We start from the raw sequence: 16,995 nt of genomic DNA, 5'->3' as shown, positions 1-16,995 counted from the left end.
GCATGAAGAAAATTATGTTATTTTTCTTAAATAACTCGGAATGAAATAATAAACACATAATTTAAAAATTTATAAAAGTTTTATATTATGAAATATTTATTGAAAAAAATTTTAACGCAATAATGTTTTATTGATTTTAATACTTACAACAGCAACTTTTGTAACCATTTTGCCTAGATAAATAAATTGTCAATAAATCTAGTGATGTATTTTGTAGGGTTTACAGTAACCGGTATTTTTACCAAGGAGGTTAGAATAGAAGGAGGGAGGGTTCGCAGTTTCCTCCACTATCGGGGAATGAAGCTCCACGGAGCAAGCGGCGTCCATGTTTGTAACTTCAAAACATTTGCCATACGGTAGTGAAACGTACGTGTTTCTCAGCTGTTAAATGCAAGGATTTTCCAGTAAAAATATCTTAAATTTATAAAGAAATGCTTCGCTATTGTTAGTTTTTTGTTTTAAAGTTATAAAGATGATATCCGTAATTTACTAAGTACAGAAAATCATTAAGAAATAGTTCGAAATCTAAATGATGTTTCTGCATAACTTCAAGAATTTGTATAGGTTTTATTATCAACTTGTTGGGTATACTTTCCAATTGTTTCTTTAAGAAGTGATATTTCGGATTTATTCGCAATATTATTATAATTTATTAAAGAATCACTTAGAATAATTTTTACCTGAAATTAATAGCAGATAATTACTTAAAAAAATGGTAACATGTTGCTTTTTTTTTTTTAAATGAATGTTTTAAATAGCTTTTTTTCACAACCAACAACCTTATATCAACAAGCAAATAAATATTAATAAAATAAACCAGATTTATGTGAATTCAATGATTTCAGTTTATGCGCGTTTCATATTTATAAATCTCAAAGAAATTACCCTGAATTAAGCTGAATTACAGAAATGTACCTATATAAATTTTTGGATATATCTTTTCACATGTTCAATTGTGTAAATATTTTACTTACGTTTATCGCAATACTGCCCAGAAATTTGTAAGCTTATACAAAAACATTTTAACAACTGAACAGTTTATCTCGATCAAATGCACAAATTATACTCGTAACAGTTCACAAAACTTAAAAATGAATAATAATTAATGCATAAAGAAAGCGTTGATTTATTTAACACTTTTACAATTCATAAAAATAGTAACAATTGATTTCTTACTTTTCATGAAAATTATAAAACTATTTACCTAAGCGTTCAAATCATACAGTTTAATTACTAGCACATATCATTGCATGTTAAGGAACGAAGATACCAGCTGTAAGCAAAAACATTAAAATGTATTTAACATGTTTCGATTATTATAAAGTCTTTTTTTTTTCACATCTGGAAAGAAAACAACATGACATTGTGATATTTTTTAACATATTTATGAAATTACACAAACACACACAAAAAAAGAAAATCAATACTTACGAGTGAACAGTAATCCCAGGAATATTTTTTGAAAATCTATTTGTGCATCCATATGCAACATAAGCCGACATGCTTCAAAATGAAAAGGGGAAAAAAATGTTACAATTACAGACTTCCTTTGTACAAGTCAAGTGATAACAGTAACATGGCCGCTAAGCTTCACCGTTTGCACGGAGTATAATGACATAAGTTTATACTCCGTGGATACAGACAGACAGACAAAGTAGACAGATATCTTTTGTTGCACCCGCTAAGTCTTTCTGCACCGATGGGCGAAAAATCAAGCATAGGTGCGAAGGAAAGGTATATAGAAAGGCGGGCAATTTCGTATTTCAGAGGAGAGTAAAATGGAACTTCGTATATTTTATACTAGTTCGAAAGGCCAGGAAGAAAAGATGGGACAAAATAAAGTAAAAAATAAATGGCCCAAAAGTAATGGAGAGGGGAAAAAATTTTTTTTTTATTTATAATTAAAAAAAAAGGGGGGGCCTATAGAAAGAAAAAGAAAGGAAGTAAGAGAATTTTGTTTAAAAAAAAACCCACGATTGTGTTCATGTGTGTAGTCAAAGTTGTTATCATTTACATTAAATAGAGTCTTTCAGGTGTGTGTAATAAGTGTGTTTTGTAAAGCTGAATAGATGGAAAGATGGGGGAAAATTAATAACAAAATAATAAATATTGGGGGTCCAGTCACATAACAGTCAAGTTTAGAAGCTAACTTTTGCTATAACAGGGAAACTAAAATTTAAAAATGTTTTAATTTAAACTTTTATTTTTTAACATGGAAACCAATATTAGCCTCTACCTTGAGACACAGTAACTGAAGACACATAAGATTAAGATACATATAATATCATGCAAAGTTATACATTAAAACTAAGTAACATCATCTATTGCGGTTTCCAACATATTTATATACACAGAAAACACCATCAGATAAAATCATAAATCCAAAACAAGGCGAGAACATATTAGCAAAAATAAATAAGTAAATAAATTACGGAGTTTTTTTTATTTTAATATTAATTATTTTTTTAAAAAAATAGGCATTTTATTTATTTATTAAGTTAATGGTCATAATTTATTGTATGTGTACTATTTTATCAATTTGAGGCACACTGTATTAATATATGCTTTTAATTTAAATAGATAGGAAATATAGATTAGAGGAGCAAAAACTACAACTCTATACATTGAGGCCCGAGATCATGTTTTTCTCTCTGGAGAAATTCCTCAAAGGGGTCCCAATGGGTAGTGCTAACACTACTGATAAGGCCTACTGATAAGGATAGCGTCCCTACGAGATGGTAACCAAAAAAGAACCACATGATTTAAAGCAATTACTAAGTATTTAATGCCAGAACATAATAAAATGAGCATAATAATAATAATGATCATAATAAATAAATGAATTTAAAGGTACTTTTGTGACAGATATTTGATTTAGCTTAGAGAAAAGAAGTTCTACTTATCTGAACGCTCCGTCTTAGTGCAGCAAAAGATTGCAAGGAAGACAAGACCCCCAGGTACAGGAGAACTCCCGGCCTTGAGAACGAGACAATGCAGAGGATATTCGCGATAATTTTCTTAAATAAATGAAGATTTTCTGGAAAACACCTTTGAAAATTCAGGAGCTCTGCCAAGATCCTGCCTCCATCGTACATGATCACAGCGCCCTCCTGTCTGTTCAAAAGGACAGACAGACAAAGTAGACAGATGTATTGTTTTGCACCCGCTAAGTCTTTCTGCACCGATGGGCGAAAAATCAAGCATAGGTGCGAAGGAAAGGTATATAGAAAGAGGAGCAATTTCGTATTTGAGGAGAGTAAAAAGGAACTTCGTACATCTTGTACGAGTTCAAAAGGCCAGGAAGAAAAGATGGGACAAAATAAAACTTAAAATAAATGCCCCAAAAATAATAGAGGGAAAAAAGGGGGGCCTATAGAAAGAAAAGGAAAGGAAGTAGAAAATATCTTAAAATACGATTGTGTCCATGAGTGTAGTTAAAAGGAGAAGAAACTGTCTTCATTTACAATAAATAATGTCTCACAGGTGTGTTTGTGTAGTGAGTGTGTTTGGTAATGGTGAATAGATGTGTTACTGGGGAATTATACTCCGTGGACAGACAGACAGACAGACAGACAAAGTAGACAGATTAAGGCTCCTCTAAACCAGGCTGAATCACTAACTTTTCTCTCTTGGCGACGGAGGGACCGCGCTACCAATTTTGGCGCGTTTATCGCACAAGCTGGCTGAATGTCTGCTGTTTTTTTAAAGATTTATTTTATAGACGCGCGGCATTCAGCGCACATAAACTTTTCGGATAATTTATTAATTCTCGAATAGTATATAGACGTTTTCACTTAAATAAAAATTTCGCGTATATTTTGTAAACATATTCAAAATAACTTATTCTTTAGATGTTTCAGTTTCGTTAGCAGACTAAAATAAATAAGATATGAATAAAAACTTTCAATAGTGTCAAATGGGGAAATAGTTAAAGCGTAGAGTGTGCAAATAAATTTATCTTAATGACATTTTAACAAAAATTTCCATAAAAACACTAAATTCATACTAAAAAAATAACTTAAGAATATGTTGTCATTTTAGTCTGAGGTATATGGAAATAATTGTGCAAGACTCTGAAGAAACACTTTCTTTTAAATGTGTGAAATATTTCATAACATATATGGAAGAAGAAAGTACAGCATTCTGTGTTTTGGATGATTTTCACCAAATGTAATATAAATACGAACTAGAAACCGTAATAAAAAGTCCTTCCTCTCCAATCAGATCACCTTTGTGTTGCATTGTATTTGTAATACTTCTAAAAATCCAATTTTTACCTAAATTAAAAAACAGTTATTCCATAAAAGATAATAAATTTGAACGTATATAGAATGAATTTTGTAATTTGAGTTATGTTACAAAATAATTCCTAGTTTATATATTTTATACTAATAATTTAGATAAAACCTGTCCAATTTAAGAATGTGTGTTAACCACATTCTTAAATTGTAAAAGGACGACTTAACCCCACGTAATTCATTTCAAAGCATAAAATAGCTTATTTTCTAATATTCAAAATTTCTAATAGTCATAAAATAGCTTATTTCTATCTTTCATAAGCTTATTTTCTATTTTACACAGCAACAGCATTTTCATGCAGTCAAGGTTTTTTAATTGCTAGTTATTATACATAATACTTAATTTTTAACACATTCTTATTAGAAAGCATAACTAAGAAACTTCTTTTTAAAGCACCACAGTGATTGCAATGAATGTCGTTAAATTTACAAAAGTATTGAAGATATATTGAACAGCATTATAACAAGAAACTACTGTACAAAATATGTAAATTTAGCATAATTTCTTTTTTAGTATTTGCATAGTTTCCTCCAAATGAACCTTAATGGGAAGTTATCTTGCAAAAATTTAAAAGTATTAAAATGGCCTCTATTTAAGATGTAACTGCATTTATAATTATTTTGTAATTGTGAATAGATTATATTATTGCAATTAGATTATGCACTTACAACATAATTGCATAAAGTAATGAAATTAAGAGTTCACAGATACAATGTAATATAATTACAATGCAATTATCTAAATTGTAATTATAATCACTTATTTAATACCACAATATTATTACAATCACAATGTAATTTAAATTGGGTACTATATTTGTATACCCTCCACTCAAAAGGAGGTACTGATAAGCCTGGAAGTTATTATCAACTAAAAGCCTGTTCAGGACAGTTTGATGACAATTTCCACCGGGCGAAAAGTACATTCTTAAGCCCAGGCAAATCATGACAATAAAAATCATTTAGTCTCATGATTCACTATATTTCAAACCCTAAATTTGAATTCTGCACCAAATTATTTACGTATATTTTAACATACTTTATGAATTATTAGAAGCGATATGGCAAATATCTTCTAAAAATAACTGTAAAATATTTGTATCCATTAATTGATTCAGATACACACTTTTATTATTTAAGTATATCAAAATAACAGTTTCATGTTCCTGAAATACAAAAATTATGAAAAAAGTTAAAAGTAATATTCTTAGAAGCATATGATATTAGTCACCAGCTGCAAAATAGTTAATTTTTTGCCCTAAATACAAGTTTATTACACAGTAGTCAAATGTGTAACTTAATAACATGTTATATAAAAAATTAATGATAATAAGTTTATCAGAAATGAATTAATTCTGCAAACAAACTTTCTGCATTTGAAAATTTTCTACACCTGACGGGAGAAAGAGATCTAGTAAAATTAGATTTATTATAACTTCAGTTGGACCAAATACCTTCTCTCTATATATATGCATCACTAAAGAAATAAATAAAATTATCATGCTTAAAAAACAGATGTACCATACCAGTTTTTTTCCCCTTGTTACCCTTTACATTGAGAAATAACAAACAGTACAATGCTGAAAAATACTATCCTTGAAATTTTGTTTAAATGAAGAAACACACACCATCTTTTTATTTAAGCATTACACTTCAAAAACAGATACACATACCAATTTATTTTCACTAGCCTTTATACTGATAACATGCCATATAAAAATGAAAAGAATTATCCTTGAAATTTAGATAAAATGAAGTAACACAATGGGAAAATTTATGCACATGGACAACTTTTCTCTATTGCATGTTGTCTGACATGATCCACAAGTGCCTAAAAATGTATCCAAAGAAACACATTTCAATATTAACAAAAAATTGTTTACAGATTAAAATTCATTTATTTCATACCAGTATTATAAAGATCATGCATGAAACAAATCTGCTTTCCCATACTTTAAAGTAAAACTTAACTGAAATTTTATACTGGAAAATATGCTATATTTCTATATATTAGAAACAAGAAAATAATACCATAATAATATACTCATAGCCTAGCAGAAAGTAACATATATAACATCAAACACAGAAATTTATATACTCGTAGCCTAGGAAAAAGTAATACATATTACATAAAACACATAAATTATTTAATATAAAACATACATACCTTCTAAAATTATTTTACTTTTTGTTTCTTATTGGCCGATGCTGATGAATATGAAACGTTATGGGCTCTTTTGTTGATAAGGTGCTGTGTAAGGCCTTTGCATCTAGTAATAAAAAAATTATCAATAATTACTTTCTTAAGATTACAGCATTCTGGCATGGCCACATGCGTACATTTATCAATTATTCTTTCAACTAATTCTTTTGTAATGCCTGATTGTAAACGAAGGAGTACATCTTTACATTTTTGAAATTCTCGTTCAGCTTCCCTACATATTCGATACATTCCTGAAGAGATGACCTTCAGTCCACCTTTATTGCTGTGTTTTGTAAGAATTGTGCGATGCTCGGGTATGTCAGGTTCCAGCATGTCCTCTGAAATGGTCATAGCTGTTTTACAATTTTCACATATGCTTTTTTTTTCAACAACTTATTATATATGGCTCCTGCGATGTAATGTATATCATTTTCTTCCACAGCTGGGGGCAAGCGACGTTTCACTGCCACTGCAGAAGAGGTAGATGGCACTACAGAATTGGAGATAGGATGCAAGACCTCCTTTCTGATAGCAACCTCTAATTCAGAAGCATCAAAGAGGCTGTGGTCACTTTCAGAACAATAATTTGGATTATTGATATCCGAAATGAACTGTGATAGGCACACTAATTTCAGTGCTCTCTTGGCTTGCAAAGCAGTAGGCTTTGCACCCGACTTTCGTCTAATCTGTGAAAAGGCATTTTCCAGCGCATCTTGTGTCAACCTGCCTGGTAAGAAAAATGTAAACCCCTCGGAAAATAATTCTTTTGAGAGTTTCACAACACTCAATGTGCTCATAATAATGCCAGTTTGAAATGGCTTCCATGCTTTTCCAAACTGAACAGTTTCAGTCACATGAATGAATTTCAATAAAATATTAAATTTCTCATCTTGATTTTTGATAGTGATGCCTTTTTTTGGATGCCTTGCAGTCATAATTGTAAACCATTCTGCTACAAGTCTCAGCCACCATGCAGAAGTTAATGCTTCTTTTGCAACTTGGTGTAAAATAACTGCTTTTTCAATAGCAGCAGCTGTTTTTACAGAAAACAATTGCACAGCAGATGCCACATTCATCGAGGAAAAGTGTGTTGGGAAGAGATGAACTCTGTTCAAGTGATGTAGAGATCTCAGGGCAGCATCTGATTCTATCTCACTTGACCAGAGTCGTTTCACATACACTGAAGATACTATCCTCGATGGCAAGGCATGCTGCTGGCGAAATTCCTCTGGTAATATCATAATACTTGAAAGAAATGCATTTCTCATGTTTTTAATGAGATGTGGTACATCTGCAATACTGTGAATGAAAACATCAGGTCCTCCAATATTGTAATTTGTCTTCCTATCTGTCCTAGAGACAGATACATCCAATGACGACCACATTGCTCTGTTATTGCTTCCCATATCTGAAACAGAGGCTCTTACAGTTAAACCTATTTCTGTAGCTGCTACTACAGTTCTATGAATTAGATCTTTCATGTCAGAACCTGATGTTGAAGGCCCTGTTAATTCATTGGCAACAATCTGTTTCCATGATGTTTTAAGGCCTCTAAGCATTACAATAGTGTAATGCTTAGCAACTGCAGGTTTTCCTAACGTAACATTTCCAATGAATGACTTAGACGATGTATCAAAATCTTGATATGAAGCTATTTCCATTTCGTCAACTAAAAGGCAGCAGTTCCTATCAAGAGCATCCAATGAATGAACTTTTGTCTTGAGGAAAAAAAACAAATTTTCTAAAATGCTGAAATTTATTTTTATTTCCCTAATCCTCCTGTTCAAGGTACTGTACGATGGTGCTGGATATCCAGTACTTCTGAGGTAATTATATCCATGTTTGCCCAAAGCAAATCGCATCTTCAGTTTTTTTATAATGGACTTGTCTGACCAGTTCCTTTTTGACTGCACAGCAAGGGCTCCTACTTGCTCATCGGACAAAAATGATGTCAATTTTGCATCTTTTTCTTGAAGCTGTTGCTCAAGGAATTCTATTTTTTTTTAACAACTCTTCATTTGAAGCAGGTAGAGTTTCCTAAATTCAAAAAGAAATAGTAAACATGTTATGCTGTGATTATTTTTTTAAACAATGGTTGGATGAATTAATATATTTGTAATAACAATGATTTTTTCAACAATTTTTTGGAGAATATTAAATAATTTACCACTTCAGTATTTGGCTTAGGACATCTTACTTCTCTTATCCTCTTGTCAGTTACAGATGGTGGTGGATTTGGAATGCTAAAGAGTGTTGGTACTGCAGTTTTTCTTAGTTTTTTTCTATCTTTGCATAGTGACTCAAATTGAGATTCCTCAAAATGATCCTGTAAATACATAAAGTAATAAAAAAAAGTACACAAAATAAATAAAAGTACAAAAAAACAAACCACACAGTGAGGTTGTGCCAAAGGCAGCAAGCATGAACTGTAAGTAAGTATAGGCAATAAATAAATATGCAGGTAATTAAATTAGGCCCAGTATTATAAAAAAGTGAAACAATAAACAAACCATGTCTAACATATCAGCAGCAGCATCTTGTAAGCTTGGACAGAATTTAATTATCCAATATTTATTTTTTGCCTATAATTTAAGGTGTTCTTTAGAACATTATCCAAAAATTAAATGAAGTAGTGTTTTGCTATAACATTAAAAACAACTAAAATAAAACTTTATATTTCTTGCTATAGTGCTCTTACAATAGATAAGAAAATAAGAGTTCACTACACCCAACTTTTAAGATACTAGGCCGATAAATACATTTATAATTAGAGCAGACTATGATTCTTGTTATAATTGTAGTAATGTTTATTGCTCTAACTGAAATATTTAATTTTTAATTCTCTAATCATTCAAAACATAGCCCTAATTTCGGAGCACAGTGCCAACATGCATTTTAAAAAGCATCAAGGCCAGTTTAAACGACTATTTTTTAAATTACATTGGCACAGACATATCCAATTAAAGTTATTAAAAACTCTAGAACGTAGTTCAGTAGCTTTCTGAATTTGTAGGCAATTTTTTATTTAGAGATAACAACACAAAATAACGCTTCAGAAAATATTATTTATCATGTATAAAAATCTGTTTTGTAACACAGATCAGTAATAACTGTTTATCAATGTCATGAGGATTTAATTTGAGGAGATCACATTCTTTAGAAGTATCAAATTCATGAAAGAATTTTGGCTTGGCCTTTGAAATTCATCATTACAGGCAGATTTATTTGATTGTTATGCATGCATTAAACACTATACATGCATTAAAAACACTACACATGCATTAAAAACACTACAATTATTTTTGAAAAGTACACATGCAGTTTCACAAGTTTTCTGTGCTTATTTGAATGTTCTGCATTCATTTCTAAATCTTTACTCTTATTATCTTTTTAAAATTGCCAAATTGTATAATACTGTGATTATAAATATATGGTACTTGCAATTATTGAAGTCAGATTATATATATTTTGTCTCATACTATTCAATTTATTCTATTGACTTCAGATGTCAATGTCAAAATTCTGGAAGTTATTTTAACCAAGAAACAGTAGTGGGCACCGTGCATAAGCAACTCATCTACCTTTTTAACAACAGTGATTATAAAATAAAGAAAAAAATTATATATCATTCCAACGATATTGCAACTATAGTATAATGTTACATATATCTTTAGCAAACATTCAGATTTTATCTTGACTTTCCAAATTATTATTTATTTTTTAATAAATTTCAATATGCTAATGATTTTCATGTTACATTAGTATAAATTCCACAATTAGCACAGGAAAACAAAATCTGCGCTTTATATTAGAAGAGAAATTTCTTTTCCACATTCAAAACATCCACATTGGCGATGTTTGGCGACGGGTACATTAACCCTAGACTAATTTAATTATAGCTATTATTACAGAAATTAGCAGATACTCAGGTTATTGTACATAAGAATTTCACTTTACTTGCACATTATAAACATCAGAGAAGATATAAACTCTAAATGAAGCCGTAATTAACATTATACTTACTAAGCAAAGTTCAGCGCCTGGACCAGGTTTCCAATTGTCTCTTCGGCAATTATTTACCCATATTTTTCTTCTTTCTTCATTTTTAGGAAATTTTACCAATGTATGACCTTTCCGTGAATGATTTGAACAATTAATAGCTGCACATCCGCCCATTTTACACAAAAAAAACACAAAAAATTGTTGCACCGTAACTACACAGCCGCCATTAAATCTCCCACTTGGGATCGCGAATGCCTGATGATTCAGCCTGGTATATAGGAGGCTTAAGACAGATGTCTTGTTTTGCACCCGCTAAGTCTTTCTGCACCGATGGGCGAAAAATCAAGCATAGGTGCGAAGGAAAGGTATATAGAAAGAGGGGCAATTTCGTATTTGAGGAGAGTAAAAAGGAACTTCGTACATCTTGTACGAGTTCAAAAGGCCAGGAAGAAAAGATGGGACAAAATAAAATTTAAAATAAATGGCCCAAAAATAATAGAGGGAAAAAAATAAAAAGGGCCTATAGAATGAAAAGGAAAAGAAGTAGGAAATATCCTAAAATACGATTGTGTCCATGACTGTAGTTAAAAGGAGAAGAAACTGTCTTCATTTACAATAAATAGTGTCTCACATGTGTGTTTGTGTAGTGAGTGTGTTTGGTAATGGTGAATAGATGTGTTACTGAGGAAAAAACAATTATTGACGGTGTTAAAATGCTTCGTATCAAGGTATTTAGCATGGAATATAAAGTAATATGTACGCTTGCATCCTGAGATATCAACAAAGGTCATCAAACAAAAGTATATATTAATTTAACCAAAGTAACTTATGCTACTTTCATTCTCAACATTTTCATACATTTTTCAAAAAACAGCATCAGACTAACAACAGAGAACCATATACAATATATACAGTCGGCCACAAAAGTATTCGAACACCGGTACCCATTCAGAAAATTTACTTTTCCGTTGAGAAACAAAATTGTCTCCAGAGTCCATCTTGGTTCGATAGACAAAAAAAAACAAAAGGATGGCTCATGTCCAAAATTGGCTAGGTGCATGAAACAAAATACAACATGACCTATCTGGGTGAGATGGGAAACAAAATGGCTGCTCACGTGATCCATTATTGCGCTCAGAGAAAACGCAAAGTGTGGCTGCGGCTCATCTCGGTTCGCGAAGAGTGAAAACCCAAAACGGTCTGTAGTGTCTATCTTTGTTGGATGAGAAAACAAAAGGATGGCTCATGTCCAATTTATTTAGGTGTGGGAAAAAATATAACGTGACCTATCTGGATGAGATGTCTCCAGCGATCCAGTATAGACTTTTTCCCCATCTGCAATAGGTGACATTATTAAACAATTTCATTGAAATCTCCTCGAAATATAAGAAACAGCTAGCTCGTGAAATTGTAAGGTATTCCCAAAAAATTCCACTTCTTGAAGAAGGAAACACATCCTAGATGCAGATGAGGTAGAGAGAGAGAAAAAGCATATTGCACTATGGAGAACCCGCACGGTTCTGAACAGAAAACGTGGAATGCTTTTATAGAAAAGAGTTGAAAGTGAAAGTAAAAGCCGATTGGAAATTTTTCAATTGGTAGCCGACTGGGAAAAAATTTTCAGAGCTCAAAAAAAAAAAAAAATTCTGAGATGTAAAAAAAAAAAAAAAAAAAAACTTTTTGTTAATTTTTATCATGTCTAGAAGACATGATAAAAATTAACCCTACCCCCCTTTTGTGTGGGAATGTTGTCTCACTGTTTCTAAAAATAGACCATAACTCATTCTAGGAATTATATGTTTTAAAAAGGATGAGTTTAAAGTTTATAAGATAAGATAAGTTTTTAAAAAGGATATGTTTTAAAAAGTCTTTGGGTTTCTCCATTCCAAAGTAAACACAGTGAAGACATCAAATTAATAGAAAAAAAAGGAAGAGTTTTTTTTTTTTTTTTTTTTAGCTCTGGAAATATTTTTCCAATTCAACAGCCAAGAAATATTTCCAGCCAATACAATTTCATTTTTACTTTCACTTTCAATTCATTTCTTATATCTATAAGAACATTTCATTTTTCTGTTCAGATCAGTGTGGGTTGTTCAAGATGCGGCAACTCTACTCCATCCCACAACCAGGAAAAAAAGATGTTCTTTCATGAGATGTTCTTTTGGCTTTCGAAAACAATGATGACATGATGATTGTAATACATTTCTGTTCTCATGTCCCATACTTGAACTCAGAATTATTTCCAGAACTCTGAGAATTTTTCCTAGTCACCTCGATGACCCAACTTTCGTATATTTATTTTTTAAGCCACTCGAGTTTCGACTTCCCATCCGTGTGTGCTGTGCATTCAACCTAGAGACACATTCCCTGAGCTCTAAGAAAATGTTTCCCAGCAGACTCAATCGCTGAAATGGATTAAAAATAAATTCTTTCCTACATTTTTAAAGCTCAAGCGTGTTAGGTGTCATGGAAAGAGCCTTTTTTTCCCTGAGCTCTAAGAAAATGTTTCCCAGCAGACTCAATCGCTGAAATGGATTAAAAATAAATTCTTTCATACATTTTTAAATCTGAAGAGTGTTAGCTGTCATGGAAAGAGCCTTTTTTCCCCTGAGCTCTAAGAAAATGTTTCCCAGCCCACTCAATCGCTGAAATGGATTAAAAATAAATTCTTTCATACATTTTTAAACCTCAAGAGTGTTAGCTGTCATGGAAACAGCCTTTTTCCCCCTGAGCTCTAAGAAAATGTTTCCCAGCAGACTCAATCGCTGAAATGGATTAAAAATAAATTCTTTCATACATTTTTAAATCTCAAGCGTGTTAGCTGTCATGGAAAGCGCTTTTTTTTACCCCAGCCCACTCAATCGCTGAAATGGATTAAAAATAACTTCTTTCATACATTTTTAAAGCTCAAGCGTGTTAGCTGTCATAGAGCTGCAGATGAGGTAGAGAGAGAACAAGCATGTTGCACCATGAAGAGCCCACACGGTTCTGAACAGAAAACGTGGAATACTTTTATAGAAAAGAGTTGAAAGTGAAAGTAAAAGCCGATTGGAAAGTTTTCACTTGGTTGCCGACTGGGAAAAAATTTTCAGAGCTCAGAAAAAAAATTCTGAGATGTAAAAAAAAAAAAAAAAATCTGAAAGGATTCAGATTTTAGATTACGTCCAAAGGGGCATTGTCCCCGAAGGACTTTGATTGTGATTAATGATAATATATTTGTTTTTCAATGCAAATGATTTTTACAATAGTTTTTATTACTAAGGTCTATTTCAATGGTTTCTTCTTACTGCGATTGCTTGACTACCGTTTTATTGAGAATGATTACTATTCTATTGTTTCATACAACGGGAAATGGTAACTATATGGAAATGGAGGACAAGAGTGGAGGATGAGAGAGTGTGGATGAGTAGAGAGAGGAGGAGGATTAGAGAGTGGAGAAGGATGGGAAAGCGAGTAGGATGGGAGAGCGAGGAGGATGAGAGAGTGGAGGAGGATGGGAGAGCGAGGAGGATAAGAGAGAGGAGGAGGATGGGAGAGCGAGGAGGTTGAGAGAGTGGAGGAGGATGGGAGAGCGAGGAGGATAAGAGAGAGGAGGAGGATGGGAGAGCGAGGAGGATGGGAGAGCGAGGAGGATAAGAGAGAGGAGGAGGATAAGAGAGAGAGGAGGAGGAGAGAGTGGATAAGGATAAGAGAGCGAGGAGGAGGTGAGAGTGGATCAGGGTAAGTGCGTTATTTTGAAAAGTGATTCGCCGTCTACAGTTGTCGACGCAAAACGCCCAAACGAAACTAATAGTCCTTCGGGGACAATGCCCCTTTGGACTAAAAAAAAAACTTTTTGTTAATTTTTATCATGTCTTCTAGACATGATAAAAATTAACCCTACCCCCTTTTGTGTGGGAATGTTGTCTCACTGTTTCTAAAAATAGACCATGACTCATTCTAGGAATTATATATTTAAGAAAGGATGAGTCATGGTCTTTGGGTTTCTCCATTCCAAAGTAAACATCAATTTAATAGAAAAAAAGTGAAGACATCAATTTAATAGAAAAAAAGGAAGAGTTTTTTTTTTTTTTCAGCTTTGGAAATATTTTTCCCATTCAACAGCCAAGAAATATTTCGAGCCAATACAATTTCATTTTTACTTTCACTTTCAATTCATTTCTTATATCTATAAAAACATTTCATGTTTCTGTTCAGATCAGTGTGGGTTGTTCAAGATGCAACATCTCTACTCCATCCCACAACCACGAAGAAAAGATGTTCTTTCATGAGGAATTTTTTTGGCTTTGAAAACAATGATGACATGATGATTGTAATACATTTGTGTTCTCATGTCCCATGATTGAACTCAGAATTATTTCCAGAACTCTGAGAATTTTTCCTAGTCAGCTCGATGAACCAAATTTCGTATATTTATTTTTTAAGCCACTCGAGTTTCGACTTCCCATCCGTGTGTGCTGTGCATTCAACCTAGACACACATTCCCTGAGCTCTAAGAAAATGTTTCCCAGCCCACTCAATCGCTGAAATGGATTAAAAAAATTCTTTCATACATTTTTAAAGCTCAAGCATGTTAGCTGTCATGGAAAGAACCTTTTTTTCCCTGAGCTCTAAGAAAATGTTTCCCAACCCACTCAATCGCTGAAATGGATTAAAAATAAATTCGTTCCTATATTTTTAAAGCTCAAGCATGTTAGCTCTCATGAAAAGGGCCTTTTTTTCCCCCAGCCCACTCAATAGCTGAAATGAATTAAAAACAAATTCTTTCATACATTTTTAAACCTCAAGAGTGTTAGCTGTCATGGAAAGAGCCTTTTTTCCCCTGAGCTCTAAGAAAATGTTTCCCAGTCCACTCAATCGCTGAAATGGATTAAAAACAAATTCTTTCATATATTTTTAAAGCTCAAGCGTGTTAGCTGTCATGGAAAGGGCCTTTTTTTTCCCCAGCCCACTCAATCGCTGAAATGGATTAAAAATAACTTCTTTCATACATTTTTAAAGCTCAAGCGTGTTAGCTGTCATAGAAACTGAAATTTATGTCATGGTTTGTGTCTCACACGTCGTCAACGGTATGGTTTGAGGTGTCTTTCAATATCATGACATCTCCTTTCAAATAGGATTGAAGGATTTTTCTTAAACTATGTTGAAATATTGTTGCATCCAAACCACGTCCTAGCTTTTCAAAAGGGAAACATTTTCCCCTAAACAGAAGAATGATTTCTATTCTGTGAGACATTAAAAAGTGGAAAGAACTTGTGTTCACAGAAGCTCTTTCTAGAAGAATGTTCCTGGGTCCAGATGAGATATGAGATAGAGAAAGGGAAAAAGCATGCTGCACCTTGGATAGCCCGCACGGTTCTGAATAGAAAACGTGGAATACTTTTATAGAAAAGCGATGAAAGTGAAAGTAAAAGCCAAATCGTCTTGGCTGGAAAATTTTCACTTGGTTGCCGACTGGGAAAAATTTTTCAAAGCTCAAAAAAAAAAAAAAAAAAAAAAAAAAAAAAAAAAAAAAAAAAACTTTTTGTTAATTTTTATCATGTCTTCTAGACATGATAAAAATTAACCCTACCCCCCTTTTGTGTGGGAATGTTGTCTCCCTGTTTCTAAAAATAGACCATGACTCATTCTAGGAATTATATGTTTTAGAAAGGATGAGTCATAGTCTTTGGGTTTCTCCATTCCAAAGTAAACAAAGTGAAGACATCAAATTAATAGAAAAAAGGAAGAGTTTTTTTTTTTTTTCAGCTCTGGAAATATTTTTTCCATTCAACAGCCAAGAAATATTTCCAGCCAATACAATTTCATTTTTACTTTCACTTTCTGTTCATTTCTTATATCTATAAAAACATTTCATATTTCTCGTCAGATCAGTGTGGGTTGTTCAAGATGCAGCAACTCTACTCCATCCCACAACCAGGAAAAAAAAGATGTTCTTTCATGAGGAATTCTTTTGGCTTTCATGCATTCAACCTGGAGACACATTCCCTGAGCTCTAAGAAAATTTTCCGAGCCCCCTCAATCGCTGAAATGGATTAAAAATAAATTCTTTCATACATTTTTAAAGCTCAAGAGTGTTAGGTATCATGGAAAGAGCTTTTTCTTTTCACAGCCCACTCAATCGCTGAAATGGATTAAAAATAAATTCTTTCATACATTTTTAAAGCTCAAGAGTGTTAGATATCATGGAAAGAGCTTTTTCTTTTCACAGCCCACTCAATCGCTGAAATGGATTAAAAATAAATAGTTTCATACATTTTTAAAGCTCAAGCGTGTTAGGTGTCATGGAAAGTGCCTTTTTTCCCCAGAGCTATAAGAAAATGTTTCCCAGCCCACTCAATCGCTGAAATGGATTAAAAATAAATTCGTTCCTATATTTTTAAAGCTCAAGAGTGTTAGGTATCATGGAAAGAGCTTTTTCTTTTCACAGCCCACTCAATCACTGAAATCGATTAAAAACAAATTGTTTCATACATTTTTAAAGCTCAAGAG

General features: G+C 32.5%; 2 protein-coding genes across 10 annotated transcripts in view; both read right to left on the bottom strand.

The window, feature by feature from the left end:
* Window positions 1-326, bottom strand: part of LOC118186353 (carbonyl reductase [NADPH] 1-like) — a 99,343-nt gene extending 99,017 nt beyond the window's left edge. For 3 of the 9 annotated variants that reach the window (XR_015039613.1, XR_015039614.1, XM_085811280.1), the window contains exon 1: window positions 148-316. Coding sequence is in view for 4 of the 9 variants with exons in the window: in XM_085811280.1 (XP_085667406.1) it covers window positions 148-168 (21 nt within the window). In the remaining 5 variants the exon portion in view is untranslated. Of the gene's footprint in view, window positions 1-147 lie in introns of all 9 variants that reach the window. The other 6 variants (XR_015039616.1, XR_015039612.1, XR_015039615.1 and 3 more) reach the window with 6 other exon arrangements.
* Window positions 327-8,397: 8,071 nt separating this feature from the next.
* On the bottom strand, window positions 8,398-10,762 carry LOC146998609 (peroxynitrite isomerase THAP4-like). The gene is made up of 3 exons (XM_085810321.1): window positions 10,525-10,762; window positions 8,669-8,827; window positions 8,398-8,538 (listed from the first exon to the last, which is right to left on the bottom strand). Exons 1-3 carry the CDS (start codon window positions 10,675-10,677, stop codon window positions 8,485-8,487), a joined length of 366 nt encoding a protein of 121 aa, XP_085666447.1. The 5' UTR covers window positions 10,678-10,762; the 3' UTR covers window positions 8,398-8,484.
* Between the last annotated feature and the right edge of the window lie 6,233 nt (window positions 10,763-16,995).

The sequence above is a fragment of the Stegodyphus dumicola genome, chromosome 2, assembly GCF_044657685.1.
Source record: "Stegodyphus dumicola isolate Sdum_Otavi_A_Nest chromosome 2, ASM4465768v1".
Taxonomy (NCBI): Eukaryota; Metazoa; Arthropoda; class Arachnida; order Araneae; family Eresidae; genus Stegodyphus; species Stegodyphus dumicola.
This window is presented reverse-complemented; position numbering and strand designations above follow the sequence as displayed.